We start from the raw sequence: 17,644 nt of genomic DNA on the forward strand, positions 1-17,644 counted from the left end.
AAGGTATTCAAACAAGTTGTAAAGAGGGAGTAATAAATGAGAGTTCTGCTCAAGAGAAAATGATGGGGAGAGCAGAATAGGAGGGTGAATGGTCTATTTTTTTTTGCTTCTTTGCTCCAGAATAATCCTTTCATCTTAGTTTTACTCTGTGGCGCGTGGCCAAGTGGTTAAGGCATTGGACTAGTGACCTGAAAGTTGTGAGTTCGAGCGCCAGCCGAGGCAGCGTGTTGTGTCCTTGAGCAAGGCACACAACCACTCACTGCTCCAGTCCACCCAGCTGAAAATGGGTACCGGCAAAATGTTGGGAGGGGTTAACCTTGCGATAGACTGGCGTCCATACTCTCAGTCACTTCACGCCACGGAAACCGGCATAAGCATTGGCTTGATGAGCTACAAGGCTCAGGACAGACTAACTTTACTTAGTTTTACTCAGTATTGCATTTCAACTAATGCAGCAATTTTGTTGTTTTTTTAAAAAAGAACAATCTAAAAACCTCCCAAAATTAATAGTCAGGAACTTAAAGGTACACATTTTCATCATAATATATCCTTTGCTGACAAGATTTTAATAGACTAATAAAACACTTGTCAGGCCATGATAGACAAGGTATCATGTAGCTCAGCTTCTCACTCCAATATCATAATAAAAGAATTGTGCACAGCGCCACAGGTGTAGCATCTGAAACACAAAAGGCTTTTTGTTACTATTATCATCTGGCTGGAGCAGGACTCCAGGGGCAGTTCAGACATCTTATCCAACTGAAGGTATGTACACAAAATTCTAAGCAGCAGAAGAGAATGGTTGTGATTTTTTTTTTGTAAATGAAACTATATCTCACATCTCTAGGAGCATGAACTACAGTAGAAAATTTGAGATTTTCCCAGTGCTTAGCTGTAAGTGAGCAAAACAGATTTCAACATGCAACGATGCCTGCACCATTGAGCGTGATTTGAAGTTGGACCTTGTTATTCCAGCTGTATGGTACAGCCCAAGTATTAGTTACTACACCATTAAAGCAACTTTGATGGACATGGCTCATTCAAATATCAAGCTCTGGCAGGTGTGTAGTCAGATGCACAGCATAGACCCCAGTATTTTGCAATTACACCACAATCCCAGCTTCTATTTGGCACAGAAATTTCAAAGTCGACCCATGCATAAAAAGGTTCTTAAGAAACAGATGATTGATATTCCATTGGAAGTCTTTATCAGCTATATACATATACAAAGAGAAGATAGTAAAATCATGATATAGTAGTCAAGCAGAGGATTGAAGAGACAGTTTCACATTTTACAAAACTTGGATTGTTACTGTAAAGTATAAAATTCAGTATTTCTTAAAGCTATAGGGTACATTAATCCTGTTCAATAGTGGTGGTGAATGCCACACTGCAGAACTAGTGCGTTTCAGATAACGTGGTTTGCTTTTACTGAAGATGGTTTCAAGATTGGGTGGTTGAATGACACCAAAGAATTTGTCCAGGTCAATGGGATGATAATACTGCTGTAAGAGGGCTTTCTGTAGTTCTTTACCTGATAAGAGAAAAAAAAAGTCCATTACAATTCAAACTTTAGGTGTAATACAGAAAATAGAAGTATTTGTTAATAGTCCAAATTGTATATGCAAAGTAATTTAGTTGATACACTTGCTCTTTTGATGTCTTGGGGATGAAAAGGCAGGTGAAATATAATGAAACTGTCTCTTGCACTAATGTGACTGCAGAATGATTTTTCCAGTAATTTGAATTTTACCCCCAATACTCAATTTTGAATAGTTAGATTCTTGAAGCATGTACATGTATGCTGGGTGGCAACACATGCACACTCCATCTGAATGTCTGCTGCACCCCCACCCCACTCCCAAATTCACACACACTCATCCTGCATTGGTCACTTTTCATCTTTTATTGCTGCTGTCTCACAGTTATACCACTGCTTGTTTTATTATAGTAGTGCCAGTAAGATTATACTGTCCTACATAAACATGCACCTAACACCTTATATCAACCTGTCTACCTTCAGGCCATGCCAGTCAGGGACATATGTTGATATTATTTTTGTCACACACAGTTATATGTACTGTGTTTTGCATCTTGGCCCCAGAGGAACCAAGGTGTATAGGTGAACGACAATATACTTGAACTTAAAGAATCTGTGCAGAACTGATTAAAATAGCTCAATCAAAATTTAGAAGCGTGTGAAGTTCAGAATGAGTTATTCTCTAGGCCCAGCATTTTTAAACTGAACATCATGGTTAAAAAAAGCTTCCTAGGACAGTAGTTCCTTCCTTCATTGCAACATTATATTTAACTATGGGAGTTCATTATTCCAAAGCTTCAAGTGACAAGGTATCAGGGACCACAATGACAAGCCAGGAAACTAAAGGCCGGTGAGCCTACCGTCTTTGGGAGCATCACATGCAGTTCTGGTTTTGCAGCAAAAGGAGGTTAGTAAGCAGGAGTGGTTGCAGAAAAGTTTCACAAGGTTGTTACTGGGACTGGAGGGTGTGAGTTACAAGAAGCTGGGCATCTACCCCGGAGTGTAGAAGGCAGAGTGCTAAACTTATACGAGGTATACAAAATTATGCAGCTTAGAAAGGTGAATGGTCATAGTCTCTCCCCCCACCTCCCATCTGAAGGTAGAGAAGTTTAAAGCTAGATGGCATAAGGTTTATATTTTAAAGGTTAAAAGGGACCCAAAGGACATTTTTTCACTGCAGAGGATACTAGGATTATGGAATGAGCCGCCAGAAGCAGTAAAACTACAACATTTGGACAGTTACATTAATGAGAAAGAGGGATATTGGCCAAACGCAGGAAAACTGGATGAGGAAGATGGATGTAGATCAAATGCAGGGAAATGGGACTCCGCATGTACAAGTCTCTACTCTATATAACACACAAAAAAAAAATCACCCTCCACCTGCAACAACTACTGGTCAATAAAACTTGAGGGAAGTCTCAAAGCTTTTCATTTTAGTGAAATGCAAAACATTTGTCTTCTACCAAATTCTTTAACATAGAAGACATGATGATGCCTTAAGAAGGTGGCATCCATCATGGAGGTACAGGAGCCTGAAGAGAGACTCATCATTTTAGGAACAGCTTCTTCACCTCTGCCATCAGTGTTCCAAACAGTCTATGAACCCTCTCTTAATATTTTGCTCACTTTTTGATTTATGTTTTATATATTCTTATTATAATATGTATAGCATCTTTTATGTATCTTTTAATGCTGCTGCAAACTTCTCAACATGTTGATGATAATAAAACTGATTATGATTATTTAATTTGAAATCACTTACCACTTGCCCAAACAGGGATTGGCTTGCGTGGTGCTCCCTCATCATCAGTAGAGTCATCACTGTTCAAGTCCATTCCATAATCGTCCAAATTTACTTTCGGTATCTTGACTTTAGTATTGGGAGTCATTGTGTAAGACTCTGGAGGTGGGGTGTGCTAGAAAACAAGTTCATCTGTTAAAACTCAAGATTTTTGAATAATCATTTATTCCCAGCAAAGCCTAATTAAATCATCTTTCTGTGAGCATACTCTTCTTAGGTTTCCTTCCTCCCGTTCTACTTATCTGTTTTCGAACTAGCAATGTTAGTTTGCCACCGTCTTTTCTAGTCATGCAAATCTAGATTTCAACTACCTCAGCAACACAGGCACTATTTCATCTTGTAGAAACACAATATAAAATATTTAGTCTTGAGCCATGAGTATTAAAAAAAAATGCACATGATCATTTACTGAGCACGTTTCTCACAGCCAACTGGCATTCACAAAAAATGTCTCTACAAATCACGCTATAGCAATGCAAGTTTGGAAATACTAAATAATTGTAATAAAATGCAAAGCTTAAAAATCAACAAATCTGTTCATTTCACACTCCTCCCTAACACTTACATGAACCTCCACAGTCACATTCAGTATATTTTTGCTTGCAACTTCCTTCTCAGCTTTCTTGTCTTGTTCTTCCTTCCATTTTCTTTCCTCATTTTCACGATTTCTCTTTTCATTTTCTTGTTGTTCTTTTATTTCCTGCTCCTTTCTAATCTTCTCTTTTTCTAAACGCTGTCTTTCCAGGTCTGCCAATTGTTTTTCCTCCTACAAGAAGAAACAATAACCTTGAGGGCTCCTATATTAGTTGAGCTACAAGTGTAGAATACAAATAGTTGCTAAATTCTAGGTGACATCATCCTACAAGGTGGGTTCATTTGCTTGAACAAGTACGTAATCTTGTCAGACAAGCATGTAATCAGAACTTCTAATGTGGAAAATTTGATACTGAAGAAAACTCCTTAACTTCTGAACCGCTAACAGGAACTGAATGGTAATAATGCACATTCAGCAAGATTACTCTCAGAGGGGTGAAATTGTAGGATGCAGTTAGAAGAAAGTCATGTTTGCAAACCTGAACTTACCCTAAACAAAAGGAACTGTGGTTAATACCCTGAAAAAATATTATGATAATCTTTAAAAATTAAAGATTATTCCACTCCAGAAGTAGTGATTAGTTAACTAGCCACAGCACAAATGAATCAGATAACATTTGGATCTATGCTATTCAATTAAATGTATATATTTTTATGATTTAATGGGTTTTGTTTATTCAAGTTGAGGTTAGTAATTTCTGATTTACATGTTTTGTGCTTTAATTACCCCTTTACTGCAGCAATTATAACATATTCTAAATATCAAATACAAATAGAAATAAAAAGCCTTACTGGAATTGACAAAAGCCCTACTCCACCCCTCCACCCTTGCTTCTCAAAAAGCTACATACAGTGCACTTTCTTCATTATCATCCAAGAAATAAAACTCTTTTGGAAGGTGGGGCATGGGAATAAATAGATAGAGGGCAGTTTAAGAAGCAGGTGATGCCTCAGAATTCCTCAAAGATAAAGATTCCCACCTGCTTTTCCTTTTCTCGTTCAGCCTGGAGTGCTGCATCTTCCCGTGCTGCTCGCTCCAGTTCTCGCTGGAGCTGAAGAGCTCTCTTTTTCTCCAAATATGCACGTTCTCTGTTAGAAGATAAATACACTACTCAATCTGAATCGTGCACAATTCTACTTTCAGGGAAATATATTTGATTGAAAACCCATCTCCAGCTCCATTAACAACGGAAATTCTAACCATCAAGAATCTATTAATAATCAAGATCTAATTTAACAACTTAGAACCTTAAATTTTGTTTTGTTATTTATGTGCATCCATTTTTGGTGGTTTTAACAAGTTCAAGAGCAAGAGGCAAGCCAAAGATTACTGGGGTTTATGGGTGAAGTGTTGTGTCCTTTAAAATCTATTTTTCTTGCTGGAAAGGTGGCATACTTTCCTCAGCATAAAATTGAATTGAAACATAACAAAATACTGGAGGTACCCAGCAGGTCAGGCATCATCTGCAGGGAGAGGTTAACATTCCAGGTTGATGGCCCTTTCTTCTGAACTGTTAAGAAAACAAGCGAATTGAACCCCAAAAAGGAGTACAGATTGGGCAAAGGTCAAGATGATCTGGGAAAAGTGCTCCAAAGACATGCTAATGATCTAATGATAGCTGAACTGTCTGGAAGAATGTTAGAGAGACACGAAAGAGAGTAGTGAGAGAAAGCTAGAAATAATGGTGAAGGTGAGAGATCAATGTCACTCCCCTCTTCAAGAAGGGAAGCAGGCAGAACAAAGGACATTATAGGCCAGTTAGCCTGGCCTCAGTGGTTGGGAAGATGTTAAGAGTTGATTGTTAAGAATTAGATCTCTGGGCACTTGGAGGCACATGATAAAATATGCTAAAGTCAGCATGGTTTCCTTAGGGGAAAATTTTGCCTGACAAATCTGTTTGAATTCCATGAAGAAATAACAAGCAGGATAGCGGGGTGGGGGGGGGGTGGAATCTGTGGATGTTATGTACTTGAATTTTCAGAAAGCCTTTGACAAGGTGCCACACATGAGCCTGCTTAACAAGATAAGAACCCATGGTATTGCAGGAAAGATACTAGCATGGATAGAGCATTGGCTGATTGGCAGGAGGCAGGGAGAATAATGGGAGCCTTTTCTAATTGGCTGCTGGTGACTAGTGGTGTTCTGCAAGGGTCGATGTCTGGACCACTTTTTTTATATGTTGTTTGTCAATAATTTGGATGACTGACTAATTTGGATGGCTTTGTGGTCAAGATGAAGATAGGTGGAGCAGGTAGCGTTGAGGAAACAGGGAAGCTGCTGAAGGATTAGGAGAATGTGCTAAAAGACAAATAGAATACAGTGTCAGGAAGAGTATGTTCATGTACTTTGGTAATAGGAATAAAATGGCAGAGCATTTCTGAACAGGGAGAATATTCAAAAATCTGAGGTGCTCTAAGAAAGGATGTGCTGACATTTGAGAGGATTCAAAGGAGTTTCATGAGTATGATTCTGGGAATGAAAGGCTAATTGTATGAGGACCGTTTGATGGCTCTGGGCCTTTACTAGCTGAAATTCAGAAGAATGGGTAGGGGGAGAGAAAAAGAGATGGATCCCATCGAATGTTGAAAGGCCTAGATAGTGGATATGGAGAGGATGTTTCCCCATGGTGGGGGTGTCTCGAACCAGAGGGCACAGCCTCAGAATGGAGATGAGGAATTTCTTTAGCCAGAGGGTGGTGAATCTGTGGAAATATTTGCCCCAGACTTCTCTGTGGGGGCCAGGTCATTGGGTGTTTTTAAATATGGAGTTCAATAAGTTCTTGATTAGTTAGGACATGAAAGGTCATGGGGACGAAACGCAAGAGAATGAAGCTGAAAAGAAAATTGATCAGACATGATGAAATGGTGGAGCAGACCCACTGGCTGATGTCCCAATTCTGCTCTTATGTTTTATGGTTTTGTATATCAGTTGCAGGAAATCTTAAGAAAAAAACAGACAAAAAGGTCTGAAACATGGCCTCTATGCATAAAGATGCTGCTTAATTCTGCATTTTCTCCTCACAATTTATATTTCCAGCATCTCCAGCTTGTTTTCTTTTTGCTTTTTAAACTTACTTCAGTGGTGCTAACCACTGCACCAAAATTAATCAAATCTATCAAAAAAAGTCAGCCTAATTTTGTATTAGAGTTGCAAAAGCAAGAACATTGAATAAAAAGCTTCTGACCAAAATTTAAAATACACAATTTTCCACTTTTCAAGTGTTCCACAACAGGACCATTTTACCTAGCTTCCAATTTAAAATCATGAATGTTAAAATATTTTAAATTATTGTGCTGGCATTAGAATTCCACCGACATTAAAATTTGTAAAAAATATTATTTAATTTAATTTGATCCATGCATATTCAGTAAACTATTATGTCTTCCACCCAACCTGGATTTACAGACAGAGTATTTGGAATTGTAAAACACTAGTAAAGTACAGGTAGTTCAAAAAATATGAAGTTAAGATCATTAGTGAAGAGCATCATGAAGATCATATTGAAGAATTTGAACTAAAAGTTATCTATAAAATATCCTTCTAAAACAACTGACTCATACTTCTCTGCTTGGATTTTCTCCTGTTCTTTAATCCTTTCCCTCTCCCTCTCTACAGCCAGTTGGTGCTCACGCTGTCGCTCTCTCTCTAGCTCAGCTTGCCGCTGTTCTTGAAGCTTTCTGGCTTCTACCATTTTACGTTGATGTTCCAATTCCTCCTGCTTCTTCTGCTGCAACATTATTTGCCGTTCTTCCTCCTATACGGGCAGGTAGAGAGTAAAATCCAGTTTCAGAATTTAGCATTTAGACACTAGACAACTGCAAAATTAACAGTGTTAATCGAAAGAATTGGACAATATGTAGCCCAATTGGCACACTGTACAAATGTTGCAAAGCTCATGTCAAAACTGCTCAATCAGTAGAGCAGATGGCAGCAAACAAAACCTGCAGGTAGAATCCTTGTAAACACAAAATACTCTGCAGCTGCTTGGGTCAAAGCAACACTCAACACACTGGAGGAACTCAGCAGGTCAGGCAGCATCCGTGGAGTCTACTTTTCCTGTAATTGCATCAAAAACAGAATCCAGCAACACTGAACCTAAAATAATCAAATTAATGGGACTAAAACAAGGATCAATGAAAAAAATGATAACCAGAAGCTACAGCAAATAGTAGTTGAATTTGAAATTTAAAGCAAATTTGATTGTTTTGGACCACAGCGGAGTGGTCCAACCTCAGCTATTTGAAGCGAGACTTTACTCTCTGCAAATTTGCTAATGAGTAAATTTGCTGATGACACAAAAGTTGGTGGTGTTGTGGATAGTGTGGAGGGCTGTCAGAGGTAACAATGGGACATTGATAGGATGCAAAACTGGGCTGAAAAGTGACAGATGGAGTTCAACCCAGATAAGTGTGAGGTGGTTCATTTTGGTAGGTCAAATTGATGGCAGAATATAGCATTAATGGCAAGACTCCTGACAGTGTGGAGGATCAGAGGGATCTTGGGGTCCAAGTCCATAGGACACTCAAAGCTGCTACACAGGTTGACTCTGTGGTGAAGAAGGCATACAGTGCACTGGCCTTCATCAATCATGGGAAGGAGTTTAAGAGCCGAGAGGTAATGTTGCAGTTATATAGGACCCTGGTCAGACCCACTTGGAGTACCGTGCTCAATTCTGGTTGCCCCACTACAGGAAGGACGTGGAAATCGTAGAAAGGGTGCAGAGGAGATTTACAAGGATGTTGCCTGGATTGAGGAGCATGCCTTATGAGAATAGGTTGAGTGAGCTCGGCCTTTTCTCCTTGGAGCGACAGAGGACGAGAGGTGACCTGATAGAGGTGTACAAGATAATGAGAGGGTAATTTTTTTTTCCATTTATTTTTATTATTTTTTTTTAAAAATGCAGAGTGCATGGAATAGGCTGCCAGAAGCAGTGGTGGTGGCGGAAACGTTAGGGTCTTTTCAGAGACTCCTGGTTGGATACATGGAGCTTAGAAAAATAGAGGGCTATGGGCAGGGCCGGATTTAGTGGGGCCAGGGTCCCTAGGCTGGAGGCCCCGATGGGCCCCTGCTGACACCGTAAAATGCTGCTGTACCAAACAAAAAAAAAAGGCAAGAGCAAGAGCAAAGGTCGTACTGGTCTGAATATCAAAGCTGTGGACCAAGACATTGGTTTAGTACAATACGTAGGCTATACACTTACAGGCCTTAAGAGGAGGACAGAAAGTAATGCAGATTCTTAGTTTGAAGGACAGCATCTAAAGCATTCAAAAATTGACCTAGGTTTAGTAAAGTTCTGAGGGAGACAAAGTATGATGTACCCAATCTTAAATCTTTATTTAGCTATTGCTGCACCTACCGTAGGCCTCATTTCTCAAATGCCAAAGCATTTTTATCTAGGTATTTTTCTCAACCGTGTGTTCTGAGAAAGTAAAATGGAAATGAGAGATAAAAAGACCAAGAGAGATGACACTATGGCAAACTAGGAAACTTGACAATACTACAACAATCTTTTTGAAAAATGAGATCTAGCACATAATAACCTATGGCTGTGCTGTGTGACTTGCAGAGTAGACACACTGACTCGAACTGTTTTTGCAGTTCTGTATCTATTCTTCCGCTGTCAGACACAAGTGTAATGTAGGCCAGTATCGTTTCCTTGTGGTGTTCGCTATTTTCATGCTCTCCTATGCGCTCAGCGGCATGTTTCCAGTCACTAAAGCCAGTTTCGAAGATGGACTGACAGTTACCATCACTGAAGATGCGGCATGCAAAACAAAACACACAGCCAGTGGAAGAGGAATATAAGAGCCATTGCCTTGATATGTGCTCACCATTTACGAGCTTGCGTTTGAAGTGAAATTTGGAGAAAAAACATCTCTGCTGTTTGTATACTCGTTCCAAAGCTTTGATATCCACATCCTTATTCTGGCAGGACTCGGTCCTTTCTTAGTCCAGTAAGCTTGGACTGAATCATCTAACATTTCCTTTCCCCAGCGAGCAGGATCAGTGCTGTAAGGATCCTCAGTAGCGGCAACGTTTACATTAATGGTGGCCCAACTTGGTTATTTGGAGGCCTCTGTGGTTGGGAATCCCAAAGTCGTGCTCTCTGCCTCTTCAATGTTAGCTGCTGACTGTGGCAAGGACGGTGGTCCTGTGCTAAGGCTGGTGCTAGCGCAAGCTGTTGAACAAGTCTCCATTTGTCCACCGGTGTCGGACTGGGACGAGAGCGATGGTACTGCTGCATCATCGAGAACAGGTTTAAAAAATTTTCAATACTTCTTTCTCACGGTCCTCTTTTTCTTGTTCCTTTTTTCTCTTCTGTGCTCCACTCTCGTATTTTTTTTTCGTCTGCCATGATGGTAGCTGCCTATTTTGGGCCCCTGGGCTGCAGCCCAGCCTAGCCTTGCCTAAAGTCCGGCCCTGGCTATGGGCAAGCTTAGGTAGTTCTCAGGTAAGGACATGTTCGGCACAGCTTTGTGGGTTGAAGGGAATGTATTGTGCTGTAGGTTTTCTATGTTTTTACGTCTAAGTAAATCAGGCCCAAGTAAACATAGGTGTAAGCCAAGGAGCAAATTTTCCATAGAATTGTGCAAAAGAGAAATCAATGTATTAAATAAAAGCGGCAAGTAGATTAAGATAGCTGAATAGAATGCGATTCTTATGTACTTAGCCATACCAACTGTTGCAATTTCTGTTTTCGAGCTTCTTCCTCTTGCCGCCTTCGAGCTTCTGCTTCCTCCATCCTCTTGGTAACTACTTTCTTTTTCCCTTTTTCAGCAAATCTTTCTTCCCGTACCTGTGAAGGGAAGCAGAATGTATCAACTCCAAGTAATTATGTACACTCAATGGAAACGAAACTGGACTGTCATGACCTTTTAATTATATCAAGTCAGCATCAAAATACCTTTGCATTCTTCTCATCAATCTGAGCAAACTTCTGCTCAATTTTCTTTTTCTTCTCCTCCTCTTGCTGTTGAACTCTGGATCGGGTTTCCAAAAAACGTTTTACTTGCATTTCCCGTTTCCTGTACAAGATAAAAATCTGGTTACTTTTAGCAAAGAACAAATCATACTCAATTAAATCATGAGCACATAGTGCATGGGGTTAAATAAAGATCGTTCATTTGAAGATACTTTTTAAATCCCCAGTGTCCTTTGGAACAGAGGAACTTCAGATGGCACTCAGTGGGTTGAGTAAGGTGGGCAGGGAGAAAGTCCCAAGATAATGAAGTATATATAGCAGGTGGACTAATTAAAGACTTCTCATACAACTAACCTGTTTCCTTATTTAAGAGCATCAAAATTATGCCGAATAACTAATTAATAGTCTACTAGAAAGGATTTATCTGTACTCAGAAGGGCATGGTTTAGGAAGAGTCAGCATGGCTTTGTTCATAGGAAATCCTGCTCACAAAGTTAATTTTTTTTTAAATATAAAAAAGATCTAGTAACTAAACATGTTGATGTAGTGAAGGTGGAACCTGTCTGCCTGAATTTCATTAAGGCCAATGAGTTTCAGGGTTGGCTGGCCATAAGATCCCCAGTTGGGCAGTAATCAGAGGATGGAGTTGCTTTCTGATTGGAAGTGTTCATTGGCTTATGGCTCAGTGGTGGGCCTTTTATTTCTGCAATATACCGAAACCCCCTGGTTTCCTTGGCTGCTTAAGTCTAGGGAAGACACTCTCCAGTCCCACCAAACTCATGAGATTGAGACCGCTCTCCCGGCCCAAACCACAGTTTGTGTGGATGTTGTGTAATTTGCTACCAGTTACAAATTAGTGCCGTGAAATACCAGACAGCACACTGCATACGATTAAAGGAATTATATTTATGAATCTTAACTGAAGGGGCAGTAAAGAAAATACGAAAAGGGCCCTTTTTAATTAAAAAGTCAAATATGCTCATCTTGAACTTCTCGGCCATTCACACACTAAGCCCTCGGTCTGCATGAAAGCTCACACCACCTTCCAAATGTCGCCCACAATCCAGCTTGAACAAACAGGTCTCCCACCGGGTCGTATCCTACGACCAGTTCTCCCCAGCGTCTCCCCTCTTCATCTACCACCAAACAAAAGCCCCAAGACCAACCTCCATGTCCCTCACAAAAAAAACCTCCTCCCAGTTCCGGCATTCCAATTGGATGGCACACATTCCTCATCATCCCTCATCTTCAATAATAACCCAAACAGGCTGAAAGCAGAACAGACTGCTCTTACAGAACTGCTAAATTAAATACCTACAGCACAACAGTAAAGATGTGAACCAGGATATTACAATACATTAATGACTTGAATGTGAATGTTGGAGGTGTGATCACCAATTCTTGTTACTCTAAATGCACTGGTGTTAATGATCATCCAGAACAACTGAATATTGATCATATGGCAAATTGATTTTATCAATATAAAGTTTAACTTTAAGGTTATTTTTTGGGGGAGCAAACAAGTTTAGAAATACATTCTGGTGTGTTGGGGCATTATATTTTCCTAGACTCTGGGCATGTGGGGGGAGGAGGAGGATTTCAAGCCTCAAGATGATAGATGAAGCCAGGTGAGTGGATGGGGGAGGGGGGAGGGGAGAGAGAGAATGAAGAAAGAACCATAGAGGTGACAGGTGGAAAAGCTAAAGAGTTGGAGAAGGAATCTGATGAGAGAGTAGACCATGGGAGAAAGAGAAGGATGGGCACCAGGAGGTGGTGGTAGGCAGCTGAAGAGAAGAAGCAAGAGATGTGCTAGAGTAAGGAAATGAAGGAGGGTGGAAGAAAATTACGGAAAGTTGGAGAAATTAAACAGACCTGTCACAATGGAAATGGGGATTGGAATTTAAATGGTTGAGCACCAGAAAAATTACTTCCCTGACACTCCTGAATGTCCGGCATACTGCAGATGTCTTCCACTGTGAAGACTGATGCAAAATACCCATTCAGTTCCTCTGCCATCTCCGCATCTCTCATTACAATATTTCCAGCATCGCTTTCTAAAGGTCCTATATCCACCATCAACTTTTTTACCCATTATAGACTTAAAAAAGCTATTAGTAATACAAAACCCAGGCATTGAGGGTTATGGACCAATTGCAGGTAAATGGAGATGCGAATAATGAAAGTATGGATATGGCGGGCCAAGTGGCCTAGTTCTGTATTGCCCATCCCTGCAACTAAGTACATAGTTTCTCAGATAAGGAAAGACCTGTATATAGGTGATCTCACAAGAATCATAATTAATTGGAGTATGACCATGCCACTTGTTTCAAATACTCTTAAAGTAATCTTAAAGAACCTTAAAAATGGTTCTCATTTAGAATTCTGTCTTCATTTTCAGTCTATTCCACTGCTAGATCTTTTGCACTTACTTTTTACACTCTTCTACTTTACGCTTCTTCTGTTCCTCCACTTTTTGTATTCTTTCTTCTTCTTGTTCCCGTTTCTTCTTATGATTTTCCAGACGGACCCTTTCTAGATCCTAGAAAAAAAACAGGAAAGTTAGAAAAACTTTCATTATGTGCAATCGTTGCTTTTTATTTCAAATTGCAATGGTACTTTAATATTGGGACCTTTTGTCAAAGGCAATGTATCGCACAGGGGTATTATTAACATAAATTTGACACTGAAACCTCAAATAGACATTTTATCATATGGCTAAATACTTTGTCAAAGTTGAGCTTTCACATAAAATAAATATGAAAGCATTTATTGAAGCCAACACCTTAGATGCTGAAAACTGATCGAGAATGAAATGAACTGAGACTGAGATAAGGAATTACTCAGAATGCCAGTTTCAACAAATATAAAGGGTCTTAGATTTGTGAAAGATTACAAAGATGAGTTTTGAAAATGTGCCTTTTATTTTTAAGTCCGGTATACATAATTACTGAAGAAACAAATTGCTCGTACCTTGGGATCAACTTTCAGTGGAGTATTACGTTTTATGAAGGACTTTACCACCGTGCGGCTAACTGAAACAGGAGTCATCAGCAATTGATTCTTCTGGACTGTATGGAGGAAACTCTTGTGCTTTGGTTGAACCACCTACGAGAATAAATTGTTCATTAGAGAGCCAGAATAAGATAACAAGTCGAAGTATTTTAAGGAACATTTATAAATCTCACTTGAGTCCAAAATATTAAATTTACAAAATTTGGAAGAAGGATGAGAAAGACCAAGATAGACAAAGGCTGTCAACTGTCTTGTAGCAGGTTGACTTCAAGTATTAAATGGAGATAAACAATTTGGAAGGAAAAAGCAAATTACTAAAAAAAGGTAAAGGACAATCTGGTAGTACTTGAATGACAGGAAGACAGACATTAAATGACTACTGTATATGTAAGTGGAGATGGTCTTCAAGGAAACTCTGCGTTACCCTTTACACCTCCAGAAGACCTCTCGTGATTAGGCTCGGATTAATCAGGGGCTGCTGGGCAGCGCAGCTTGAAGGGCCTATTCTGCACTTATCTCAATAAATAAAGACAGATCTGTGTTTGGTACACTGGCCTTTTTGCTACCTTTTTCTTCATTTGATTGGAGCCCCCACTTGGCTTCACCAAACTGTAAACAATGTAGGGAAATGTTGTTTTAAGGTAAAGGCTCCCTTGTTAATTTCAAAAAAAAAAAAATCCTGACAACTGTTGTGTGCTACATACCATCCCCCTTCATTGTCTTTTCTTACCTATGGAACTCAACTATTATTTTCTTAAATTTTAATTTTTTCCACTTATTCTTTTATGTTGCCACTCTACTGATTATACCGTCAATGTTATTGCTTCCTCAGATGCATGTTAAATTTTCAATTATTTTAATTCCTGCCACAGATTAGCTACCCGCACTTCAGCCTTTTCTGTTTGCTTTGCAGAACTTCACATTAATTACTCAAAATATTTTTACTTTGCAAAGCAATTCAGGAGGGGCAATCTAAATAAGAATTAAGATTATCAAGTCTGGTGAAAGCACCAATCTGATGGGAACCAAAATGTAATGTGTAATTACAAATAAAAGATTGTGCAGATGCTGGAAATCCAGAGTAACATATACAATATGCTGGACAAACCCAGCAGCATCTATGGAAAAGATTGAAGAGTCGGCATTTTGGGTGGAGACCCTTTATCAAGACTGGAGGGGAAAGGAAGAGGCCAGAATAAGAAGGTGCGGGGAGGGGAAGGAGGACAAACTGGAAGGTAATTGGTGACATCAGGTGAGGTGAAGGGTAGTGGGTGGAGAGTGAAGTGAGAAGCCGGGAGGTGATAGGTGGAAGAAAGGGCTGAAGGAGGAAATAGAACAGAAAAAGTAGGTGTAAGTAGGAGAAGTCACTGGAAGTTAGAGAAATCGATGCTCATGCCATCAGGTTGCAGGCATAATGAGGTGTTGCTCCTCCAACCAGAGAGTGGTGTCATCATGGCAGTAGAGGCAGCCATGGACTGACATGTCAGAATGGGGATTGGAATTAAAATGGTTGGTCCCTGCTAAAACCCGCTTGTTGTGGATGGAGCGAAGATCCGCCAATCTACTTCGGATTTTATCAATGTAGAGGAGGCTGAACAGGATACAGTGTGTAATTCAGTGCAAAAATGTTCATACACAGAATTGACTATTCCAAGGAAAGAAAATGACTGTCTAATTACAGAACAACCCTGAGGACAAGCAAGGACATAGACATAATGGACAGTAATTTGACATTAAACACTAGGAAATGATATGCACTTCAGTTGGTCAGCATTGCCTTTTAAGCATTGAGGAAAATTATCTAGTTAAAAAAGAAATGAAATATGTAACAGCCTTCAGAAAAAAAAATCTTTGATTATGAGAGATTCAGTATACAGTAGAAATAGAAATATGGTAAAGAGTCTTATCCCCACGATAGAAATTTCTGATAGAGGCATAGGCACAAGGTGAAAGGGGGAAGTTTTAAAGATGTGAGGGGCAAGTCTCAGGCACTTCCAGAGGAGGTGGCAAATACAATAATATTTCTTAGACATTTGGGCAGACAAACAGGCAAGGGACAGCGGAACATAAACCACATGCAGGCTGATGGGGATTAGTTTGGATTGGCCTCATGGTTGGTGCAGATCTGGTGGAGAAAAGGGTCCAAAATTTAATTAAGAACATAGCATCAGAAAAAGAGTCAAAGGAACTAGAGTTGGATCTCGTGCTCAAGGCAAGTTCATGGGGAAGGCCTGCAGTGAAATAGGATTGGAAGTTTGAGTTCATAACTGGCTAGGCTACAAGTGAAGCAGTAGAACAGGTGGTCTCAATTTTCACAAAAAAATAGATCTTGAACTCCCATGTATTTCAAAAGGCTAGAACATCGAGAACAATACCTTATTAGTTGTGAAGGGTGGTGGTGGTGAAGGAGTCTTCTTTCTTGGCGAAGAATTCTCTTTTTCTAATTCCTCAGAATAATCATCTGAATTTGCCACTGCATACTTGTAACTTCGCTTCCGCCTAAGAGATAATTAAGTTAATGTTGCAAATAAGCATGACAATATAAACCTGCGTTACAAAAGACAATCGCAGCTGTACTGTCAGATCCTGAATTCTTGACTGGCTGAGCATCATTGACCATCATTAATCATGCATGCACACTAAAATAATTATGTAATTACACTGTGGTTCCTTTAAAAATTTTTGATTTTTCTCTTTACCTCGTCTCTGTACAATACATTAACGGAACAAAAACTCTAATGGACTATCTTACCCATATTTATATATTCATCAACAAAAAAACCCAATCAATATCTCATTCCTCCCAAATGCAAGGTTACAACTATTTATCTCCTGGACCACTTAAGAATTTAGAATATTACTGTAGCACTTTTTTTTTTCTTTACCACCAAACAGCAGCCCGAATTCAATTCTACATCAGGGAACAAAAATGTGAATAGGTTTATAATTTTATGTTTCAGGGTATAGAAGCATTAAGCTATCAACCTGTGTAGGCATTTTCAGAGAGCTATGGCATTGAATGTCCCTCTACACATCGACACTATTAATGGCCTTGCCGTTCAGTGTACTATTCCTTTACATTTGATCCCCAAAGTTCAGAACTTCACATTTGGCGGGTTAAACTCCATATGCTTTTTCTCCACCCATATCTCCCGTATCTGCAACTGTTCTATATCCTTCGGCGGTCTTCTATGCTATACAACACCATCAAGCTTTTAGTTGTATATTATATTTGACCTTGCCTGGTGTCTGCACCCACACCACATCCCCCACCCCCTCACATCCCATCTTCTCTGCCACCTGTCTCGCACCTCTCACAGTGCTCCACCCTCGCCATTCCCAACATACTTTACTCCCTCCAGATTTACAAACTCGCTGTCACTCCATGTTGACAAATACAATACTGTGCAAAAGTCTTAAGCACCCCATCTATATACATGTGTTTAAGTCTTTTGCACAAAATATGTATGTGCATCTTGTTATGTGCTGTGTCACATGATATAGGCGATCATGTACTTTCCATGACCATGATTGTTCTTGGCAAATTTGTCTACATGAAGGATCTTGACACTGGCCTTACTAAAATCCACAGCTCTACCTCTGTCACATCCTGGAAAATCTCAATCAAGGGACAACTTGACTCTGACCAAGCTATACTAATTACTTACTGTCCCTAATTAAGTGAAATGCTCATAAATAGTCTCAATAATCCTTTCCTGTAATTTCTGTACTGACAAGACACTCATCAGTTTATAATATCAGGATTATCCT

At 39.6% G+C, this 17,644-nt stretch overlaps 1 protein-coding gene across 2 annotated transcripts in view; it reads right to left on the bottom strand.

Moving 5' to 3' along the window:
• Positions 1 to 671: 671 nt before the first annotated feature.
• Positions 672 to 17,644, bottom strand: part of incenp (inner centromere protein) — a 33,842-nt gene continuing 16,869 nt past the window's right edge. The window contains exons 10-19 of one of the 2 annotated variants that reach the window (XM_063062062.1): positions 16,249 to 16,372; positions 13,832 to 13,966; positions 13,291 to 13,400; positions 10,844 to 10,964; positions 10,616 to 10,735; positions 7,500 to 7,693; positions 4,919 to 5,027; positions 3,910 to 4,110; positions 3,306 to 3,459; positions 672 to 1,534 (exon numbers count right to left, since the gene is read on the bottom strand). In XM_063062062.1, the coding sequence (XP_062918132.1) occupies positions 1,329 to 1,534; positions 3,306 to 3,459; positions 3,910 to 4,110; positions 4,919 to 5,027; positions 7,500 to 7,693; positions 10,616 to 10,735; positions 10,844 to 10,964; positions 13,291 to 13,400; positions 13,832 to 13,966; positions 16,249 to 16,372 (1,474 nt within the window). In that variant the 3' untranslated portion in view covers positions 672 to 1,328. The remainder of the gene's footprint in view (positions 1,535 to 3,305; positions 3,460 to 3,909; positions 4,111 to 4,918; positions 5,028 to 7,499; positions 7,694 to 10,615; positions 10,736 to 10,843; positions 10,965 to 13,290; positions 13,401 to 13,831; positions 13,967 to 16,248; positions 16,373 to 17,644) is intronic. The other variant, XM_063062063.1, reaches the window with a different exon arrangement.

The sequence above is a fragment of the Mobula hypostoma genome, chromosome 11 (assembly GCF_963921235.1).
Source record: "Mobula hypostoma chromosome 11, sMobHyp1.1, whole genome shotgun sequence".
Taxonomy (NCBI): domain Eukaryota; kingdom Metazoa; phylum Chordata; class Chondrichthyes; order Myliobatiformes; family Myliobatidae; genus Mobula; species Mobula hypostoma.